The following is a 23,802-nucleotide window of genomic DNA, read 5'->3' on the forward strand; positions in this document are numbered from 1 at the left end:
ACTGAAATGGAAAAACAATTCAATTCTGAAGAGAAGGAATCATCTTCCACACATGAGTTAAGTACATTACGAGTGCTCACACAAACCTTTTAGAGCAGTCTCCTGGGGCGGAGAAAAGCTCAGGCTGTTCAGGAGACCAGGGTCAGGACTCACTTGCATATTTCTTGTTGGTGAGACATTTTATCAGCGTGAGCAAATGTCCCAGGGAAACAGATAAGGCACTGCGCCTATCACTTTTACTAGGAAAAGAACTCTACCAAGGACAAGCAGACACATAACTACTTAACTTGTTGCCTGTTTTGAGCTAGGGTCTTCTATTATGTAGCACAATTTAGCATCAAATTCACTGTCCTCCTGCCTCAGCCTCCCAAGAGTCAGAATTACAGACATGTGTCATCACACCTGGCTTCCAACCCAGAACTTTACTTCATTTATTTATTATTTATTTGTTGGTTGGTTGGTTTTTTTGAGACAGGTTTTCCCTTTGTTGCTTTGTATCCTGTCCTGAAACTCTCTCTATAGACCAGGCTGGCCTCGAACTCACAGAGATCCACTGGCCTCTGCCTCCCGAGTGCTGGGACTAAAGATGTGCGTCATCACTGCCTGGCATGGCCCCAATTTTAAAACAGAAGACAGTGCATGTGACTAATGGTAGCACCCTGTCACTTCAGGCCTTTCTAGACAGTGAAAAGACACAGCCATCATCCATTTCCAGCAGTCGCCTGCCAGATGAGGGGATTCAGAATCAGAGTGTGTGAAAGGTGAAGAGAGCAGCCATTCTTGGGACCACGGTCACATTCATACACCGGTCCTGACCACAAGCAAAAGTCATTATTCTACTATCCTATCTGCATGACCTCCTTAAATAAAGTTATGTCAATAGATTCTCTTAGCAAAACAGATTTGGCAAACAGGCTGAAAGGCAACAAGTCAAAGAAATACCAAACTCCAAAGAACATTATTTTCAGAAAAAATAAACATGGCTTGGTTCTTAGTGGTCGAAACTGAGGTTAAACGGTGTTATAGCATTTAACCTCAGGCCAAAAGAGTAGTGTGAAACCAAATGGAGAAAGACAGGAAAAGGAAGAAAAGATTGCGGTGCACAGTGAACTGAGGAACTGAGATCAACCAGGTGAAATTAAGAAAAATATCACACTTGACCTTAAAAAAAAAAGAAGAAAGAAAGTAGCACCAGAGATGATTCTGTGACCCTGAACTGAATTAGATAGATACAATGTCAACACTCAATGTAGGGACCCTACTATTTTGGAGATTTAGTTAAGGGAGCCAAGAATGTAATTTTCTTCTTGCTTTGGTGTTTAGCAAAAAAATGTCCTCATGATAAATATTAAACAAGCTAGATTTTAAAACCTCACAAACTATTATCTATGTTAATAAAGATAAAAGATGTCTTTACTTAAATGGGCTCTCAGATGGAGTACCAATTGTTTCACAGCTGTGCACAGTAAGAACACACTTTAAAAACCCAGAAGAACATACCCTTTTAATGTCAGTGATGGCGCTCACTGAGCTGGGATACTTGAAATAGTCAGCAAGCATGGCAATGAGGTGATCGGTTATGCTAGCGATTCTCTGTAGCTCAACATCTGGCTCAATCAGATAGGCGAGTGTCTCAGCTCCTTCAACTCTCTCCTCTAGTAATCTTTCCTTACTGCACATTCGAACCAGACAAGGCAAAGTCTGAAAGCAGGGAGATCAATTATTTCCTTTTTGGTAAAGGCAAAAGCTTGATGAAGAACATTTGATAACTAAACCTAATCCAATGGTATTGGTTGGAAGTCATGTTTCTATGATACATTTCCTCAGCTGGTTTTTAGAAGTAAAAAAGTTTAAATGCAAAAACAAGCAAAATTCAGAAGATTGTTTATTCTAGCATGCTAAACTCTTAATTATGTTAACAGAAACTCTAACTTGCTTTGAAATTTTATTGGAGAATCTTAGAAAAGGTATTTGAGAACTCTTGACAGATCACACCACTTCAACAGTCTATCTATCCTACCTATGTGCTCACCCTAAAAGAGTGCTGGCAGTTTAATTAGCAAAATTTCCTTAGTAATACGGTTGGGATCACATTTATTTACTTATTTATTTTTAGGAATTAAAATCTATCTACAGTTACAAAAGATAAATATAGTTTAAAAATTTTTACCTCTCTCAGAGTCCACCAATCACCACTGTTAAGTTTTCTCAATACCATGCTGTGATATACACTCGCTCAATTTTACTTCTGAGGTGCTTCAACCGCCTTGACACTGGTCTTATAACATCTCTAGATTAGGCTCTCAAAACTACCCTGTGCGTCTATTATCTCTAAGGCTGATGCAAAGTAGACACCGAAGTGTTGATACTTACAGGAAGTCACTCTGACTACCACAGTCAACCTTGCTTCACTGTTTTCTAGATTCCTGTTGGCTTTCCCCCTGAACTTGGTAAAGCAATAAATTGTATTGAGGTTACTCACAGGGGCATAAACGCCCCAGAGAGCTGCGTCATCCTGTTCTATGTTTTCCCACAGAATCAGAACACTGTTAATTCCTACTGTTTCCTATTACGCTAGTTCAGGCTTTACAACTCAACTCCAGGCTTCTGAGGGGAAGATTTTCCTATTCTTTCCTATTTTATTCTTTTCCTAACATTCCTAATTACTAATATTTATCAATACTATAAATTCATGGGTTATCAATGCTCCCACCTGAAGCATCTGAAAATAATACAATGATAAAGAAGTAAGGGTTAAAGAAATAAATAAGCCAGTCATTTCTAAGAAAGCCCTTAGTAGTCTACATACAGCTATTTACTCGGAGGGTTCTTAAGTCTTTTGCCAAATACTAAGGCAACCTAGTCACTAATTTATCCACTTATGCATTATTTCTTGGTGCTTTGTTTGTTCAGACAGGATCTCATTATGTACTTCAGACTGGCATCAAGCTTGTAATCCAACTGACTCATTCTTTTTCTTTTCTTTTCTTCCAGACAGGGTTTTTCCTCTGTAGTCCTTGCTGCCCTGAAACTTGCTCTGTAAACCAGACTGGTCTTGAACTCACAGAGATCTGCCTGTCTCTGCCTCCTAAGTGCTGGATTAAAGGCATGCACTACCACTGCCTGGCTTAAACTTAATGTTTTTAATGATCATTTAGTTTTGGACTCATCTTTTCAACAATGGCAATACATTTGTTTTGTTCTTTAAAGCAAGTAAGACGCTGGAATGTGTTTAGTACACGGCTAGGCTCACAATACTTCTGTGAGATAGCTAAGTGAGAATTATTGCCTCTACTTTCATATGCAGGAATTGAAGAGAGTAAGGGATTCCAAGATAGTCAGAAGCTCTTGGTGTACTGACACAGAACACAGATGGTAGCTGCTTTCTGTTATTTACTCTCTTATGCATTTTGATGTGTGTGAGGGTGAGGTATGTCTTTATCTGTGTAATTGGCAAAGAGTACTATTTCATTGGAATTTTACGTATTTTTACAATTTTATACTCATCATAAAAGAAAGGTTGTAACAATAAAATAATTATTTTATTGTGGTATTCATGTACATCTAAACCCAATTTTAGACTAAAAGGCATACCACAGAAAAGCATCGTGTCTGATGTTATTTTATGCAGTGCACTCATACCATAATGCCAAGTGTGCAAAAAGAAACAAGAATAGCAACATCCACACTCAACATCCTTAGAGAAGTAATTGGCTTACTTTTAATACAATACAGCTGTCATCTGTCCGAATTGCTCCAGCTCTGCACATATAAGTTAAACTGGAATAAAATGACACAAATTATTTTTGAGGTTTAAAACATTAAAGAAATACTATTTGTCTTTAAGAGTTTATAAAACAAACAAAACAAACCCATACACTATTACTTAAGTGACAATATTCTGACATCCCTTATCTGAAATTCAGTTAGCTCTAAAATAAACTAACATAATTATATAAACAGTAGGCTAGCTCTAAAACAAAAACAAACAAGACTTCAAAATAAATGCCCCCATGAGCAGGCTGAGTAGCGGCATGTTTGAAGCTAGGTGTTGAACATAAAGTGGGTTCTTTTCTCTCTATACTGCTCTCGCTTTTCTTCTTTCCTTCTATACTTCTAATGCTTAAAAATTTCTCTAACAAAAAAGAAAGAGATGTTAAAATACACTGATAAAAGGCTAAGGGTCTTATGCGGGAACAGTCCAAGTCCACCAGCAGTGGAAATATCACAGAAGACAGGGCAGCTCTCCATCAAAATGAGAATCTGGAGATCCCAACAGCAGCTCTGTGGGTTGGTCAGTGATTCAAGTCTATAGAGAAATAATTTACCCAATAATTGTATGTAGCCTTGAATGAAAATAAATATAATAAAAGAAAAACTCAAAAACAAATCCAACAAAATGGACCAATGATATGGCTCAGTAGGGAAAGGCACTTGCTGGCAAGCCTGATACCCCGAGTTCCATCCTGGGAAACCACATGACCACATAAGAAGAACCAACTGGGGACCCACAGGGTCATACGAGGAGAGCCAGCTCTCACAAGTTGTCCTCTGACCTCCACATGTGCTCAGTGGTACACATATAAACATGTACACACACAATAAATAAATAGATGTGATTTTAAAAATTTAAAAAAAAAAGTGAACTCTTCTGAGTTTGAGTCCCTCAGAAAGCTGGGACAGGGACGAAAACACATCAAATCAGCAGAATTATTTTATTTAAATTCTAAAGGGCTGAAATTTTTGTGGTAATGTCATACTGTCAGGTTTATTATGTTTTTCATTTTTTAAAAACTATTTCCATATTGTTAATTTATTTAACAAAATTATTTTAACATATTGTTAAATTATTAACAAAAGACAAATACTTAGTTTGAGTTTAAGATCAAAACCAAACAAAGAAACAGTACAAAAGTCTAAGTTTTCTATTGGGATTGAACACTTAGCACAGAACTCTGCACACACATGTTCAGCATAGTGTTCACCAACACTGATGTCTCATCTGTCTTCCTGGCTGAGTAGCTACTGATCTAATTCTGTTATTTCACACTAAAGACAAGGAGAACATATGAGGATTTAATAACTTTCTGTAAACAATTTCAGAGTTCAGCCTTGTTAGTCATACCAGGTATTTTTTAAAAAATGTCCAGTTTAGAAACATATAAGACAGTCCAGTGAATTTCAAGTTTCAAAATCCCAACAAGGTGGTGAAGTGAAGTGAGTAGATTGTGCTAGTACACTGATATTCCAGTGTTAGCAGATTTTCCTCCCATGCTTTTTGACTTTTACCATTTTGCTGACGTGAGTTGCATCTCAATAGGCTTATCCCTCTGTAACATCTTCACAAATATCTGTGGTAACAATTCCCCATCAACCAAAACTGGAAACAAAACAAAAGACAAAGAGTAAGAAAATCCTCTAAATCTGTGAAGTTCAGAAATTAAATCACATAGGTGTCACCGAAAGTTCCAGCCTACCATTTACCAGGGTCATCGATACCTGGGGATTTTCAAAAGCTAAAACTGAGAAGCATTTCAGTGCTTGCATTCGAACCTGTAAAGACAAATGAAGAAACAAATATATATATATATATATATATATATATATATATATATATGTTTTGAAATATGATTTTTAAGAATCTAAACTTCTCTTCTAAATAATTATTTAATTCTACTTAAATAACGAGTAGACCCAACTATAACTCAGAACACTCAAAGGCTTAAGTTCATTCATTAGGACTGTGGGGAAAAAAACCGGCACCACAGAAATAATAATAATACCTGTATATCCAAAGACTATAGCAGAAGTCAAAACACTCTTGAAATAATAAAAAAGGAGAAAGTGAGAAAGTAGCAGGTCAAATTGACAGAAAAATACCTAATCAACTCTAAAAAGCATTAGAGAAAATGGAAGTTTTCTAAGGTAGAAAGAGGAAGCTTAATAATAATTACCAAGTGCCTTTCAGGTGGAACATGTCTGTTTCTGTACTGAGGACTGAAGCAAAGGGTTCTGGGGGTTTCTTGTTTTGTTTTGTTAGTATTCTTATAAATGTGTGAGATGGAATTGGGGGTTAAAACAAAAAGCAATGTTAGAGTAAAAGTTTGAGAGGGAGAAGCTAGAGTCTATGTTGACACCGACACCAGGGGCACCTCAGCAAAGTATTCACCAGATGACCAAACACATCCTCACCCTGAGCCTGACCCGTAGGAGGTCGGCAGGCTCTAGCAGGGCAGGAATGGGGCGACCCTGCCCTCCCCTGGGAATGCTCTGCAGTGTTGGCATGTGCCCTCAAGTGGAGCCTACAGGATGCTAAGGACAGCACATTATTCAGACACTTGCTTCCTCACAAACTCCTAAGTTTTAAAATTTGCTATGGTCAATAAACCTAGTATAGACAAGATAGGAAACTGAAAACTGGGAACTAATGAAGCTGGAGGATGGCAGAAATGAGTGACTGCCTAAAAAAACTGTTGGTCTGTCTTCTGTTCTTTAGAAAAGCCCATGTGGAATACCACAAGGGGCATTGGCTGGGCATTAACAAGAGAACCACCAGCACCTCTACAACTGCCTTGTTTGGTTTTTGGGTTCTTCTGTTTGTTTGTTTGTTTGAGACAGGGTTTCTCTCTCTGTAGCCCTGGCTATCCTGGAACTTGCTCTGTAGACCAGGATGCCCTTAATTCACAGAGATTTACCTGTTTCTACCTTCCAGGTGTGTTGGGACTAAAGGTGTGTACTGCTGGGCTGAAAAGATGGCTCACTGGTTAAGAGCACTGGTTGCAGCTGAACTGGGAAGGACCAAGCATGGGACCAAATTGGTTGAGTGTGGTTGACAGCTGCATGGCTGGAGCAGACCGAGGGGCCACTAGCAGTGGCACCAGGATTTATCCCTATTGCATGTAATGGCTGTTTGGGAACCTATTCTCTTTGGATGGATGCCTTGCTCAGCCTGGATATAGTAGGGAGGGCCTTGAACCTTCCACAGGGCAGTATGCCTTGCCCTCTCTGAGGATTGGATGGGGGTCAGTTGGGAGGGTATGTGGAGGGAGTGGGGGGAGGGAGGGGAGCAGGAACTTGGATTGGTATCTATAGTGAAAAGGGATAGTTTGTTTTCTTTAAAAAATACACACACACACACATAAATAAATAAGAGCACTGGCTGCTCATCCTGAGTTTAGCTCCCAACAACAAATACACGGTAGCTCACTCACTATCATCTATAATGAGATCTGTTGCCCTCTTCTGGTGTGTAGACAGAACACTCTACACATAATAAATAAAAATACTATTTTATTTATAAATAATTTATTTAAAATAGTATTTTTATTTATTCTTTAAAATTTTCATACATGCATATAATGTATTTGATCATATCTACTTCCTGCTACATTTTCTTGGTAACTGATTGAAGGAAAACTCACTTTTCTGTATGGATGTGGGCAATGGCTGGTTGCCTAGTGGCCCTACACCCATCTGCACATGGTCGGAACTGACTAGATTCAGAGAAGTAATGATGATGATATTATATTATTATATCATCATCACAGAGGGCATGAGGTTGGGAGGGAGCCAGGGTGATGAGTCCCACAGACAGTTGGAGGGAGGTATTGTGTTTCTTGATGTCCAAGTTCTGACAGTCTCTATATGACACAAGGCAGAGGAAATGGCTCCAGTACATAGCTCCATGCCCTGTTTTAGCTAGTTTTGAGCTGGTGTCATATCATTCCTATACTGTAAGTTTTCACCATGACCAACAACCATATGGTGGATGCCTGAGGTAGAGCCTTACCAGAAAGGAAATGAAGGTCAAAAGGGCAGACGCAAAAACTAGTGCTTCTCTGTTCAGGCTTATTTAGTTTTAACAAGACACAGGACAGTGTCCCACTATATCTACAGCCTGATATATAAGCAACCATGAATGGCTAAAGTTTTGACTTAATGTTTAATAATGGATTATAATGCTGCCATCTCTATGTAAAAGACAGTAAAGAAAATTATTAAGCCTGAAAACTTTTGACATCTTAACTCAAAACACAAAACAGAATACATTCTTATAGTGATATTTCATTTGTATTTTAACAAATAAAGCTTGCCTAAAGAACAGAACACAAAGCAGTCACACTAGTGAGCCATACAGGCCAGGCTGTGGTGGCACACACCTTTAATCCCAGCGGCCACACTAGTTAGCCATAGAGGCTGGGCGGTGGTAGTGCATGCCTTTAATCCCACACTAGAGAGGAATATGAGGGGGGACGAGAGAGGAACTCACTCCTCTTTCAGTCTGAAGATTTCAAAGAGGTAAGAGCTTTCTAGTGGCTTGGCTGCTTGGCTTTTCTGATCTTCAGGTTTAACCCCAATATCTGTCTCTGGTTTTTATTAATCGTGCTACACATTCTAAATGTTGATATGTATGTAGGTATATACTGCAGGTTTGAGTCTGTGTAGCTACAGAAAGATTCCAAATACAAAACCCAAAGTCTCCCCATCAAGTTAGCTACTGCTCCTGCACACTTGAAGGCATCACCTTGAGCAGCGGGTTTAGCACTGTAAACTGATCAGAGAGACCTGAAATACTATTTCACAAATGAAAATCCACAACTTATGGCATAAAATGTTCTAAAAAAAATAAAGAAGGATGGACAATGTTTTTCCAATAGAAGAACATACTATAGTAACATGTGCCCTGTGCGACTGATGGAAGATAACACCCTGTATGGGTGGATGGAAATCTACTGATCACAGTTAGAAGCAATGTCTTTCTTTTAATGAAGATTAAGATAACAGCTGACATAACTTTTTTCATCTTACTTTGTAAGAGGGTGAGGTTAGTAGGTGAGCAATGTTCTGAACTGCCCCATGGTTAAACAAAATTGTTTGATGATCTGGTCCCTGCAAGAAAAGAGAATAGAGTAACACATTAACAAAAATCATGCTTCTGATTAAACCACACTTATCTAAGTGAACTACGCTTTCTACAGCATAGATTTCATAGTTGTCCCATGCTTGAACAAACTCAAACCCCAAAGCAAGGCAGACAGACTTAGTACATAAAGTGCTGCCACAACTCCACCAGGATATGTCTGCATCTCCCTCTTTACTTCCGAAGAATAAAGGGAAAAAGAATCTAGCTCAGTAATTCAACCTTCCTAAAGCTGCAACCCTTTAATACAGTTTCTCATGTTGTGGTGACCCCCCCAACCAATTTATTTATTGATACTTTATAATAGTGCTATGGTTACAAATTATAATGTAAATATGTGATATGCAATCACTCCCAAAAGGGGCTGGAATCCCTTTTTGCAATCCACAGGTTGAGAATCACAATTTAGGAGGATGAGCTACAATAGTGGATGTATGCTTATGTAGAAACTTAGGTGACAAAGATAAATTCCCAGAGAACAAGGGCACAGTGTACTTATTATCAGCTATCCACCCGTAAAGGTGCAAAACATCCTTTATAACTGCTTGACCACATCCTCAAGGCATAGGTTTTAAGCATATTTTCCTTTCTCCCCACTCACTTACACACCTATAGATAAAATTATGGACACTACTCACTGAGGACTCATTGTGTGACAGGCACTGCTCTAAATGTTTTCATTCAACTGTCTGGTTTGAAATAACTTATTTATTATAAACACGATGGTGGAGATTATTATGGGGGAGCCAAGTAAAAAACAGGTCTCCTATGAATCTCATGAAACTGAAAAGCTTCTGTACAGCAAAGGAAACTGAACTATGTGAAAAGGCAGCCATAGATTGAGAGAAAATCTTTGACAGCTTAGTCAACTGACAGAGGATTAGTGTCTAGATTATACAAAGAACTCTAACACTAAACACTAAGAATGATGCTGTCTAAACACTGGTGGAGATTATCTGAACTGCTACATAGGAAGAGGACTGCCTCAAACGCTTGTACCTCTCTCCTCCTCTACAGCAAGGCTTTCTGTGATGTGAGGAGACCTAATTATAATGTATTATCTTCTATTCTTTAAGATATTTCTTAAATATGAAAGAAGCTGGGCGTGTGGCCTATAACTATATTCCACTATTCTGGAAGTTAAGCAGAAGGATCACTACTAAAAAACAGCCTAGGCTATAAAACAAGACTGTCTTAAGACAGAACAGTCTTCAGGTGTGGTACTGTGTGCCTTCAGTCCCAGCACACGGAGGCAAAAGCAAAAGCTTTGAGTTTGAGGCCAGCCTGGTCTTCATAGTGTTCTCAGTTAAGGCTATACAGTGAGACCCTATCTCAAAACAAACAAACAAACAAACAACAAAACCCAGAACAGAAAAGAACAAACTGTATATAAACCAATGCATGTGTATGCTTTATCCCATTTTAACTCAAACGGTAGAATGCTAAATACACTGCTCTAGCCCTTTCAATTCTCTTCACAATGCATCTAAGACATATTAGTACATACGTATTTTCTCTTTTGTCCTATGCCACTTCTATTAGACAAATGTTCTATGATTATTAGATTTCAGTCTCTTGATTTCTCTCTAAGGTCCAAACCGTCTCTCAACAGTCGTACTAACAAAAGCTGCACTGACAAATGCCAGGGAACAGATCCAGCACACTGCAATCCTCCGTACAGAATTACTTCCTATTTGCTGAGGCGCCTTACTTTTTTTTTTTTAATCTCAAGAGATGGCAACAAATAGTTGTTACCAAACAAGGTCTTCCTTCTTTCTAAGCCTCTGCACAGGGTTGTGGAAAGAACTACAAGGAAAGCCAACTGGAGAAGAGAGCTCACGTTGGATTTTTGTCAAGTGTCTCTTTCATCTCTGCAAGAATCTAGTGGGTAGGCAGAGAGGCGACACCCACCAGGCGGTGATTACATAAGCCCTTTCAGATTTAAACACCAAAGAAATCTCAGAAATCTGAGATACTGCTTAAGCAGCAACAATTTAGAAATTAGAATCTAACAACTATCATCACTGGTTCTTTTTGTACCTTGATAATTCAGCAACACTCCAGCATGTAATTATGACTAGTTTATAACACAGTGCTTTAGTAATCTTCTTTTACTGTCTTGTTCCTCAAAGCATATGAACTGACTTAATACTGATACTAATCTATTGGTTAAGTGCTATTCCACTTAATTTTAGCTAAGTGGGCCCCATGAATGAGTCTTAAAATTCTATTATAAATTTTATTTATTTGGGCCTATATGCAAAAAAGGAACATGGAAGCAAAACATTTTTGTAATGAAGGGCAATATAAAGACCATATGGACAACTGTTTTCAAAAATACATAAGGATACTGTGTATTTGTGAAGTTGATCTTACATTTTGAGTCATTACTGGTCGTCATGAGCTCATACTGTTCCTTGAGGTTTAGTTAGATCTCAGTATACTTAAATGTGATCATTTAATAAGAATATTAAACTATCAGGCAAAAAAAATTAGCAAAGGTGTTTCTTTCTTTGATAAAACTGTTCCTTAGTTGAGGCTGGAGGATGGCTAGAATGAACCCCCTGTGGAGGACGAGTGATAAAATGGCTCCTTCCTCTGGAGAGCAGCTGAGACAGCACTGAGCAATTTCAGGTACTGAGAAAATTCTGGTGCATAACCCTGCTTACAGATATGGGTCTAAAATATCATTCTATTGTTATTAATACTTACATCTTGTGCATTTGAACCCACTGTTAGCAAATGAATTTCAACAAAGTTTCATCTATGAGTTGGCCTACATACTGTCAAAACAAGATGAGAAATCTAGAGGATTTTTTGACACCCCCCCCCCCATCTTATATTTTAGGCTCTGATAATCAGTTAGAGATTGGATGGAGTTTAAAATAATTAGATTAGAATGTAGATGCCATTCCAGAAGCAGGTGAACTAATTTTATTTGGTAAGATAATGTTAACTAGCACAGAGAGCGACCCTCCTGCTGAGGCCGGCAGCTCCTCACCTGGCATCTGTGTTACACATGGTAGGAAGATGGGTAATGCTGTCCTCAGCCACTGGCTGGATCACCAGAACATAAGCAACAAACTGGTTACAAGTCAGAAAGTATTTAGAAATTGTCAAAGACTTCAGATAAATAATCACCCATGGTTACATAAGAGACTACTCAATATATAAAGCAAAATAAATAGCACTTTTCAGTGTAGGTTGGAGCCTTTTAAAAGCACAGAAATTAGATTTTTCAGACACTGAGTACATGGAGGACTCTGGAGGATAGTGCATGGTGCTGCTGGCTCTGCACTCTTCCCACGCTGCAGTGAGACCTTTTCATCCTGCAACAACAACATGCTGCCCTCTTGGCAACTTGGTTATGCTAAACAGAAGCTTTCAAGCACTTCCTTTAAGTGAAAAGGTTAAAGCGCTCAATAAGGAAACAAACATACAGTATGCTGAAGTCAATAAAACCTATATAATGCTGAGATGTCAAACAGCACACTCACCCCTAAGTATAACAATCACAGCCAGAAAGCAAACCAACTGTGTGTCAGGCTTCAACAACCAGCTCTTTGGTACAGGAAGACACACGAGTTTACAGTGAGGACATTTACTCTAGTTCTTACTTTGCAACAGTGTGAGAAGATCTGGCAGATATACTCCTGGGTGTAGCGGGACCTGCTCAGCAGTGCCATGAGATGCGGAATCACCGTGGCATCCTGGATGGAAGGGAAGGGGCAGACAGCAACAAGGAACTTAGGTGTTAAGCATATGTGACAAAGTCTTTCTACAATAAAGTATATAACAAAGCTTCTTATCTTAATGGTATTAAATAAAGTCTCTTTAAGGATCAGTAAAACAAAAGTGTCATGGCCATCAGAACTATTCAAACAGGGGATAAGGAAAGATATTTTCATATTCATCCTTGAAAATAAAATACAAGAGAAGGAACTTAATTTCTTTCCTGCAAATAACCAATGTTCTTGCTATAAAATAGCATCATAGCAAAGAGTAGGAAGAAATCAGTTCTGAAACCAAAATGTGATGAGGTGATTTATTAACACAGACAATGTTAAATGGCTTATACAGAAAAAGTGTTGCACAAAATAAACCTGTCATTTGGGTCTTGGGATGTTATGATAAGCACCTCTAACAGTTATGACAAGTTAGCTATTTTCAATTTCAAGACAGAACACTTCAAATGATTAGAAACTTCTCATATAAAGCCCACTATTGGGCAGGAGAGATGGCTCTGTGGGTAAAGTGCCTGCAGCACAAGTTGCCATGCAAGCAGGAGGATCAGAGTTCAGATTCCCAGTACCCACGTAGGCGTGGCATCCACCAGTAATCCCAGTTCAAGGACAGACAGGGTAATCTCCAAAACAGGCCAACTAGCTAGGCTAGCTCAATCTATGGGCTCTGGGTTCAATATATAAGCAATTTCTGGCCTCACATGTGCAAAGACACCAATACAAATACAAACACACACATACACGCACACGCACACCACAGGCGAAAACAGATACATATAAAAATAGTTTAAAAGCCTGCTAGCTTACTTATTGCTGACACTCACATGGTGGCAAAGGAAAAGAAAATCCTGCTTTAAAGCTTTCCAAGACTCTTTTATTTGTAATGCAAAAGGAATCACAAAATGAAGGGTATTTTTACACTGAACCAGATAAAAAAAAGGAAAGTTGGCTCAAGCTTCCTAGGAAAAGTGGGCCACATTCCTGAACCATGTTCATGGACAAATGTGCACACAAATTCCAAAGGATGTTCTCCATAACTGAATCTGATTCTGTAAGCCTGGAGGAGGGACGTAAGAGTCTGCAACCGAACTAATTTATGAAATTATGCTGCTCTACAGACAAAACCAGAAGGTGAGGAAGAAAGAACACCCAAGATATAGACGGGCTAAGTAGGGAAACAGGCTGTTATTGCCTAAAAGTAGACTGCCTTTGACTAGCACTATTAGTATGATCCATTGTATTGTAGTGAGTAGATAAGAATAAAGTAAAAAACTTAAAACCTCAAAATAGCCAGAAGAGCCCAGAGTCTGAGTATGAGCAGACGGAAGAGGGGCTGAGCAGGAGGCAGATTCCAAAACTCTGCTCACTTCTAACCCGCTTCTCCCTCTTTCCTTTCTTCTACTGCTCTCTGATTCACCAATGTCGTCTAACAACCCCCAATCCATTTCCTCATATGTGTTCCTCTCTGCCAACTGAATTTCTGCACCTGTAGTTCACAGATGATAAAGAAAGTTACATAACTGCCTCTGTTACCTGTTCAATAAATAGGATTCCAAAGTAGAAACCCCCACCCTTCCTCACTGGACTGTCGTCTATTTAATGCCTGAGCAGTTCTGACAGCTGACCTCTACATGATCCAGCCAGCTAAGCACACTGAACAGCTCTGCTGCTGCCCACACCACACCCCACTGCTGCCTGACATTTAACACTTTTGAATTCTCTATTGTCTCTATGATAGAAAATCTCCAAGGCATAAAATCAAAATATTTCATAATTTAGAAAAACATTCTCCCTTAATTTACATATAATCAACACAGACATGAGCCTTTAAAAACATCATGCAATTAACAAATGGGACCTCCTGAAATTGAGAAGCTTCTGTAAAGCAAAGGACACAATCAACAAGACAAAAAATGGCAACCTACAGAACGGGAAATGATCTTTACCAAACACACATCAGACAGAGATCTGATCTCCAAAATATATAAAGAACTCAAGAAATTGGTGATCAAAAGAACAAATAATCCAATAAAAAATGGGGTACAGGCCTAAACAGAACTCTCAACAAATGAATCTAAAATGACTGAAAGACACTTAAGAAAATGCTCAACATCCTTAGCCATCAGAGAAATGCAAATCAAAACAACTCTGAGATTCCATCTTACACCTGTCAGAATGGCCAAGATCAAAAACACTGATGACAACTTATGCTGGAGAGGATGTGGGGTAAAAGGAACACTCCTTCATTGCAGGTGGAAGTGCAAACTGGTACAACCGCTTTGGAAATCAGTATGGTGATTTCTCAGAATATTAGGAAATAGCCTTCCTCAAGATCCAGCAATAGTCCTTTTGAGTATATACCCAAAGGATGCTCAATCATACCACAAGGACATGTGCTCAACTATGTTCATAGCAGCATTATTTGTAATAGCTAGAAACTGGAAACAGCCTTAATGCACCTCTACCTAAGAATGGATAAAGAAAATGTGGTACATTTACACAATGCAATAAAAAAAATAAACGATATCTTGAAATTTGTAGGCAGATGGATCTAGAAAACATCATATTAAGTTAGGTAAATTAGATCCAGAAAGACAAATATAATACATACTCACTCTTAAGTGGCTTTTAGACATAAAGAAAAAAAAAAAACAGCCTACAATTCACAACCCCAGAGAACCTAGACAGCAAAGAGAACTCTAGAGTCATACATGGATAAAATCTATATGGGAAGTAGAAAAGGACAAGATCTCCTGAGTAAATTGGGAGCGTGGGGACATGGGAGAGGGTAAAGAAGAGGCGGGAGGAAGGAAAAGGAGTGAAAAAAAATATATAGCTCAATAAAAAAGAACTTAAAAATAAGAGTTCTCAAAGTGTGTAAACTGTCATTTGCTTATCTACAAAGTCAAGAACATTTAACATTCCAAATAAGCAGAAAGTCAAATACTTGCTGATAATTCCATATCTAACAGTCATGGTGAATTAGGAGACACTAGGCAAATTCAAAATAAATTGACAAAGAAATCAAACTATGACTCAAAAATACCCCAAACTCACTGTATACAATAGCTCCTCTGGAGTGACAGGGCTGGTGAAGATTGTCCGTAGGCATCGGAGGCAAGCTTCAATGAACTTCAGGTCTGGGGATAGTAGTCCTATTAAAAGAAATTACATGTGAGACACAGTTTTGTTTGTTTGTTTTGGTTCTTTGAGACAGAGTTTTTCTGTGCAGCCCTGGCAATGCTGGAACTCGTTCTGTAGACCAGGCTGGCCTTGAACTCAGAGATACACATATCTCCTGAGTGCTGAAATAAAAGACGTGTGCCACCATCTTTCACCCAGCATTTAAAGTACTATAAATACAATATGGAGAAACTGGTTCTCTACATACCTTGTAGTAAGGCAGGGATAATATGGCAGTCTAGTAGAGACTTGACATTGTTTTCTGTGCCCATTGCAAGACTCCCTAACACCACTGCACATTCAGTTTTCAGCTCTGTACTTGAGGTTTCTTGTTGAAGCAAATACAACAATCTAAAAAAATAAGGGGGACTTAGTAAACAAACTGTAAAACAAAGGTAACTAATGTAACAAAGCAGTGTGGTAAGAACAGTGTGAGACAGAAAAGCCAGAGCCGGTTTACAAGACTCGCAGTGGCAATCGGAGTCCTACTAGAGTGCAATCATGTCTGTTATGTCCTATAACGGAGGGGCCATCATGGCCACGAAGGGAAAGAACTGTGTGGCCACCGCCGCAGACAGGCACTTCGGGATCCAGGCCCAGATGGTGACCACAGACTTCCAGATCTTTCCCATGGGTGACAGGCTCTACATAGGCTTGGGCGGGCTGGCCACCGATGTCCAGACAGTTGCCCAGCGCCTCAAGTTCTGGCTGAACCTGTATGAGCTGAAGGAAGGTCGGCAGATCAAGCCCTACACCCTCATGAGCATGGTGGCCAACCTCCTGTATGAGAAACGGTTTGGTCCCTACTACACAGAGCCTGTCATTGCCGGGTTGGACCCGAAGACCTTTAAGCCCTTCATTTGCTCTCTAGACCTCATTGGCTGCCCCATGGTAACTGACTACTTTGTAGTCAGTGGTACCTGCTCCGAACAGATGTATGGGATGTGCGAGTCTCTCTGGGAGCCCAACGTGGATCCAGAACACCTGTCTGAGACCATTTCCCAAGCCATGATGAACGCCGTGGACCGGGATGCTGTCTAGGGCATGGGCATCATTGTCCACATCATTGAAAAGGACAAGATCACCACCAGGACACTGAAGGCCCGGATGGACTAACCCTGCACTCTGGTCCCGGTTTCCTTTTGTTATTTTTCTTTTTAATAAAATTGCTTTTCGCCGGGCGGTGGTGGCGCACGCCTTTAATCCCAGCACTCGGGAGGCAGAGGCAGGCGGATCTCTGAGTTCGAGGCCAGCCTGGTCTACAAGAGCTAGTTCCAGGACAGGCTCTACAAACTACAGGGAAACCCTGTCTCGAAAACCAAAAAAAAAAAAAAAAAAAAAAAAAAAAAAAGCTTTTCAAAAAAAAAAAAGAGCAGTGTGGGAAATATATCCCACATAATAAAAATATGGTGGACACAAGCAATCAAAAGGCAGAGTTGTAAAGCACACTCCCAACTGATACTTTTACAGCAACCCCTGCACCCAGGGCTCAGGGAACACTGCATAAGAATAGGCAGAGAAGCCGGGCGGTGGTGGCGCACGCCTTTAATCCCAGCACTCGGGAGGCAGAGGCAGGCGGATCTCTGTGAGTTCGAGACCAGCTCTGGTCTACAAGAGCTAGTTCCAGGACAGGCTCCAAAGCCACAGAGAAACCCTGTCTCGAAAAAACCAAAAAAAAAAAAAAAAAAAAAAAAAAAAAAAAAAAAAAAGAATAGGCAGAGAGACTGTAAGAGCCAGAGGAACAGAGAGGTTGTTGTGAAACTGTGTTTCCTAGGAATGTCAGATCTACATCATATGGTCTCACCGCCTGATGCACTAAACATGGATAACACCAACAGACAAGTTAGCATGGACAGGGAAATCTCTCAAGGCTTCAATCCTAGATAAAGAAGTACAGGCAAGTAAGAAATGGTGAGAACAAGACAAAGTTTTCTCGAAAGAACATGCCAATTGGTCATCCAGTATCAAATGGTCATCCCTGAAAATATATATGTGTGTGCGTGCATGTGTGTGTTTATGTTTATATATATATATATATGTTAAATATAAGCACATATATAACATATATGTTTATTTATATATATATATATATATATATATATATATATACACACACACACACAGGTAACATTATACAGACTGAATAAGCTGTATTTATTTATTTTATATATTTAGGACTACTCACACACACCAACAATTAATAAAAAAGAAAAAGAGAGCAAGAGGGAAGGTTTGGAGAGATAAATAGAAGGGAGAAATGGTGTAATTACATTATAATCTCAAAAAAGTAATTAAAAATAAAAATATGATTGTCTGAACTTATTTGGATATTTTTGAGAAGTATTTATTTATACCATCTGCTAATCCAATTAAAAAAACAGAAAGAGAAAAAAAATTAAAGAAACTTTCTTTTTTTTTTTTTCAAGACAGAGTTTCTCTGTAGCTTTGGTGTCTGTCCTGGAACTAGCTCTTGTAGACCAGGCTGACCTTGAACTCACCGAGATCTTTGCCTTGAAACTGTCTTATTTTATACAAGATAAATATCTCAGTTTACTAAACTATAAGCCTGAAAGTTGTAAGCAAATGGTCTCTACAGAAACGGCACCATGCTCCATGTTATCTGCCACTTCCTAGAGGGTCAGAATATGAACATTCCCAATGCCAAGTTCTATTGAATCTTAAATGCAAAGCAGAAATGGACCCTGAATTCAGAGCAGTAGTTCTAAGACGAATTCTTACTAATTTTTGTAACAAAAACATTCAGAGTCCTTGTGAAGTTCTTCATGAATGGAAAGCTTTCTTCTCTTCCTAATTACCCCATTCCAGTTTGAGGTCAGCTTGCCAAAGAACTACTCCCAAAATCCTCAACCTCCACCACTTTATGACTAGCTCCCTTATTCTATGAACCCTGATGCTCCCTAAACACACACACACACACACACACACACACACATTTGTGTTTATGTGTATATGCTTCTTAGAGATGGCTCTGTATTTTAAAACATTTATTTTAAAAAAATGCACTTTAAAAAAAAATAAGAAAGAATATGTTAAGCAAGGGGGAATATTATAATTGAAGAAGTACATTACAAACTTGGCATGAATGGAAGAAAAGTAAGTTAGTAAACATACCTTGGAACAGCTCCTAAAACAATGAGGTTGGCTTTCTGTTTATTGTTTCCAATTACAGCATTTTTCATGTCTCTGAATTCAGAAGAAAAAAACACAAATATGCTGAGACAGCATAGGAAATTATCAAACCAACTCATTCACTTTATCATGCAACATCTTGGATTATGCAAGTCCAAAAGTGAGTGACAAACCCCAACCCCTCACCCTTGCCACCTAGAGTACTAAAGAGAGGAGACAGAGCAAGTCGTTAATTGGCTACGGGACTGTACAACAGGAGGCAGTGAGGATGAGAAATACTCAGTCCTGGTAAAGACTTCCACTAAAAACAAGCTGGCTTCTTCTAACATGGGCAACAATCCTTTGAATACAAGAGTATGCTAGGCCACCTTTAATACAGCTCTGGGAGTAGAAGACAAACCACCAGCCGATGGAACCTACCTAACTTTGTAGCAAGGACCACTCTGTTCCACCTCCCTCTCTTCATTCATATCTGTGTTTATGTGTTTGTGCGTGCGTGCACGCGCGCACATGTGAGTGTGTGTGTGTAGCATGCGTTTACTTAGGAAACAGGAAGATTCTTAGAATAAAGGAGATGATCATGAGTGGTGGAGGGCAAGGATTTAGGGAACAGTTATTTGATCCTAATGTTTCAATGTTTCAATGTGGTAATTCTTCTTCTTCTTCTTCTTCTTCTTCTTCTTCTTCTTCTTCTTCTTCTTCTTCTTCTTCTTCTTCTTCTTCTTCTTCTTCCTCTTCTTCTTCTCCCCCCCCCTCTCTCTGTGTGCATGTACACTCACACGCATGCACACACATGCATGTGAGTACAGGTGCCCACAGAGGCCAGAAGAGGGCATCTGATCTCCTGGAGCTGGCATTACAGGTAGTTATGAACTGCCCAACAAGGGTGCTGGGCATCAAACTTAAGTTCTCTGGAAAAGTAGCAAGCATTCTAAATCACTCCCATCTCTCTAGGCCCTGAACATTTCTTATGATTTTATTTTATCTGCTTGATTAGTTTATTAGTTGTATCCCTTTTGTGTTTGATTTTGTTTTTTAATGGTTTCTTTAAAATTTCCAATGCAATATTTCACTTCCTACATTTTTTTCTTCATATGATATCCCATTAAACATCAGAAAAGACTGGTGAATACATTTCCATCCCCATCCTTTCTGTGTACTGCTGTGGTCATACATTTTGCAGTATGTTGGTTAGAAACAATACACTACATAGTATTGGTATTTTTGCTTAGGTATCCAATTATCTTTTAAGAAGAAAAAATATTAATTTTTGTATATTTTTATATTTGCTTTTATTCTAGCCACACAAAGCAGAGTTCTTTACTTCAAAAATTGTATTCCAAAATAAGAGTACCTCTATAAATTTATATTCTTGGATGGCCCCAAGGGATATGTACAGAAAATATAAATATGGCAAAACAATTTCAAAATTACCAATAAAATGCTTTTAAAGTACTTGCCTTAATTGATAAGAACTGTCTGGTACAGAGTACCAGGGCGATTTCCTAAAGAAGCGTTACTACACCCAAGGGCACCTCAGACACTTACAAGGATGTCCAGGGAGACTCCCAGTCATAGTTTTACAAATGAGTGGAAAACCCTTTTTGTACAGATTTAAAGCAAATGACATTTTCCCCCAGGAGTGTATATGCCACATACATAAAAGAGAATTCTTTTTTAATCAGATCTTCTGGATGATTTAAAACAGATAATTAACTATTCACTATGAGGCTATTAGGCTTAACAATATTCATTAAGGTTTTTTTTTTAACCAAATTCTGATATACAGTTATACAACAGTAGAATACTAAGGCCTCAATAAAGAACAGTTAGTGAAGACTGTACACTTGGGCTCCTACTTCCTGATCAAAGCCTATTGTTTTCTCCTTAGAGACAGTTCTGAATCACTGCCACACTAACCTACCAGTTGGTCACACACTTTCACCAAGCCCTTGGTGTTTTCTTTCAGTCTATGCTAAGTGCGGCACACTCGCCGACCCAGAACCCACCTGCTCAGTCTCTGTCATGCCAGGTGTTACTTATGTTCTCTACTATAGAACTCTCAATCCTTGTTCCTTGTTTCCCCTTCCCAAACTAAGCAAAAAATGAGACGTCTATCCCTACAATAGTCTGTAGAGACATCCCAAATACCCAAAAACCAAAGTAAAGTGCATTACAGACAAAAGACAAAACAAACAAACCAGCAAAAACAATTTTCTAATTTTCTTAATAGTTTGTTATCAATGTTTAAGAAAAAAGGGATTTTTGCTTTAGCTTCAGTAAATAAATATATCCATGTTACACAGAAATGTTAACAGCCAGAAAATTAAATACATTCAGTTGTTACTCTAGTAACCTAGCAGGTTCATGAAACTGTTAGGACAGACATGACAATCACCTCATTTACAGACAGTGGTGTGTGTCAGTCTGCCTGTCATCATCTACTCATCCCTGTCCTCAGTCTTCTGGTCTAAGACTGAGGTCATTGTTACTCCCTACAGGATGACCTGACAGCTCCAGGTTTGGGTAAGTGTTTCTCTGGGAGCCTTTAATTAAAGAACACTCTTCACTCTGTTTTGATTCCCTTTTACAGACAAGAATGTAAGTCTGACCTGGAAATATCAGAAATGTTACTATAAGGATCATTACTTATAATAATTCTTTAAAATGTACGCCGGAGAAATACTTTTATAAAAAGCAAACCCAATGAAGATTTCAGTATAACAAAGCTATGCAAGATATACCTCCACCTACCTCTACCTCCCCACCCCATCCACCTTCCAAGTTTACATAGTACTCCACACCTACTACTCTGTTTCATCTTCATGGCAGCAATGGGTAAGAGTAACCCCACGAGAAAGATGAAACTCAGATTTGTGTATTTGCTTATTTTTGAGAACCCCATATTAAAGGACAGATGCAAGAATGACAACAGGGTTGGGGCTTACACCTTCAATCCCAGCACTGGAGAGATTGAGACAGGGAGATCATGAGTTTAAAACCAGTCTAGACGACATAGTAAGTTCAGACTACTCAGGGAGACCTGTAATGAAAAACAAAAACCAAACCAAAGAGGCCGGGCGGTGGTGGCGCACGCCTTTAATCCCAGCACTCGGGAGGCAGAGGCAGGCAGATCTCTGAGTTCGAGGCCAGCCTGGTCTACAAGAGCTAGCTCCAGGACAGGCTCTAGAAACTACAGGGAAACCCTGTCTCGAAAAACCAAAAAAAAAAAAAAAAAAAAAAAAAAAAACCAAAGAATCAACTCATGTCTTCTATGGCAGATGACTGCTTTTTCCATTTCCTTCTACACATAAGGAGTTTATAGCAACCTGATGAAAAACTAAATTTGGTATCTTTCCTTTTATTTTTCTATGTCTATATACAAAATAAAAGTATTTTTAACTTTTAATCAGACATCTTTTTCCCAGGAGATCAAAAGAAAATAATTTCTTGCCTATCTTATCTATTGATGCTTGAGAGAAGGGTATGCCTGATTATATTCTTCTAAAAGTCAACAATCAGTTCTCAAGTTCAATGCTGTATTAGGTGTTCTGGAAGTTACAAAATATCACACAATGCGATGCCTGTCTTGAAGAGTTAAAATCTCCCTGGAGAAACAAAAAAATATTACAAACAGTGTCAGGTCAGCCAAATTATAAATTTAGTATTTATAGTATAGGTTTAAAAACAGAGATGCTAGGTCTGGAGAGATGGCTCAGAGGTTAAGAGCACTTCCAGAGGTCCTGAGTTCAATTCCCAGCAACCACATGGTGGCTCACAACCATCTGTACTGAGATCTGGTGCCCTCCTCTGGCGTGTGGGCATACATCGAGGCAGAATGTTGTATACATAATAAATAAATAAATCTTTAAAAAAAAGAGATGCTAAACTTGAAAGATTTTTGAGGCAATGGGAGGAGCTAACTTGAACTGTAGAAAATGGTCAGAACTTGGGCAAGCAGATGGCAAGAGCAAAAGAAAAGCCTATTGGCAGATTATGATGGGAGTGAAGACAGGAGGAACATAATCTGAAAAAAGAAGGTTCACTTTAGGTGGCGTGAAACCAAAGTGACAGGGAGAAGACAGAGACTAGCGGAGGACTAGGGGGGAACTGTGACTTCGATCACAGAAGAGGCTTTCTCCAAAAGACAAAAGTGCACAACATAATAATAACTGTGCAACAAATGTTCAACATTTTGAAGTATATTAACATTTTAAATTCAACCATTCCAAAGAACATCAAAGAGTATGTTAATACATTACAGAATAATGTGGCAGCAACAGGTACCTTATACATATGAAAAGATGTATTATATATAAACGAGTACATAGCAGGCCTTCAGTCAGCCTTACACATATACACATACAAAGAGGTCTTTCTATAGCTAGCAAAGACGATGTCAAATTGAGCTAAGGCACTATGGCAATCTCACTGTTGGCTGAACTCCCAGGCTAAGTTCCCATTTAGAACACCACTTTTTAGACTCGGGATTATTCTATCACACTGCTCTTCTAGTATACTCTTGCTTTATGTATTTATTGACCAAAAAGTTAACATTGTAACCTTAAAAATTCTCAAGAAGCAAATACTTCATTTTTATGTGAACTTCTAATTCTGGTTCCTTTAGCAAATAAAAGAAGACCCTGTCTATATCAAAAGCAGAGACACTGTTTTCTGGAGTCAGAAAACAGTAATCATTACCAAAAGCATCTCATCTCAGTCGTACACTAAAATACTTTAGAAAGCACTTGAGAAACTGGATCTTAGTGAGAACCAGTTCTATGGCATCGACGATTACCTGTGAAT

The 23,802-nt window shown here is 38.9% G+C and overlaps 2 protein-coding genes across 4 annotated transcripts in view; one reads left to right on the forward strand and one right to left on the reverse strand.

Annotated features, from left to right (window-relative positions):
* Armc8 (armadillo repeat containing 8) overlaps positions 1-23,802 on the reverse strand; it is a 95,038-nt gene that overhangs the window by 47,939 nt on the left and 23,297 nt on the right. For 2 of the 3 annotated variants that reach the window (XM_038321586.1, XM_038321585.1), the window contains exons 3-11: positions 18,979-19,050; positions 16,055-16,197; positions 15,721-15,818; positions 12,538-12,630; positions 8,809-8,889; positions 5,478-5,553; positions 5,290-5,380; positions 3,720-3,780; positions 1,501-1,701 (exon numbers count right to left, since the gene is read on the reverse strand). In XM_038321586.1, the coding sequence (XP_038177514.1) occupies positions 1,501-1,701; positions 3,720-3,780; positions 5,290-5,380; positions 5,478-5,553; positions 8,809-8,889; positions 12,538-12,630; positions 15,721-15,818; positions 16,055-16,197; positions 18,979-19,050 (916 nt within the window). The remainder of the gene's footprint in view (positions 1-1,500; positions 1,702-3,719; positions 3,781-5,289; positions 5,381-5,477; positions 5,554-8,808; positions 8,890-12,537; positions 12,631-15,720; positions 15,819-16,054; positions 16,198-18,978; positions 19,051-23,802) is intronic. The other variant, XM_038321588.1, reaches the window with a different exon arrangement.
* Positions 16,348-16,887, forward strand: LOC119808982 (proteasome subunit beta type-3-like). The gene has a single exon (XM_038321591.1). It carries the CDS (start codon positions 16,348-16,350, stop codon positions 16,885-16,887), a length of 540 nt encoding a protein of 179 aa, XP_038177519.1.

This window comes from Arvicola amphibius, chromosome 3 (assembly GCF_903992535.2).
Source record: "Arvicola amphibius chromosome 3, mArvAmp1.2, whole genome shotgun sequence".
NCBI lineage: Eukaryota > Metazoa > Chordata > Mammalia > Rodentia > Cricetidae > Arvicola > Arvicola amphibius.

Excerpts from the sequence above, each read along its gene's own strand:
- LOC119808982 (XM_038321591.1), top strand. The coding sequence starts at position 16,348 with ATGTCTGTTATGTCCTATAACGGAGGGGCCATCATGGCCACGAAGGGA.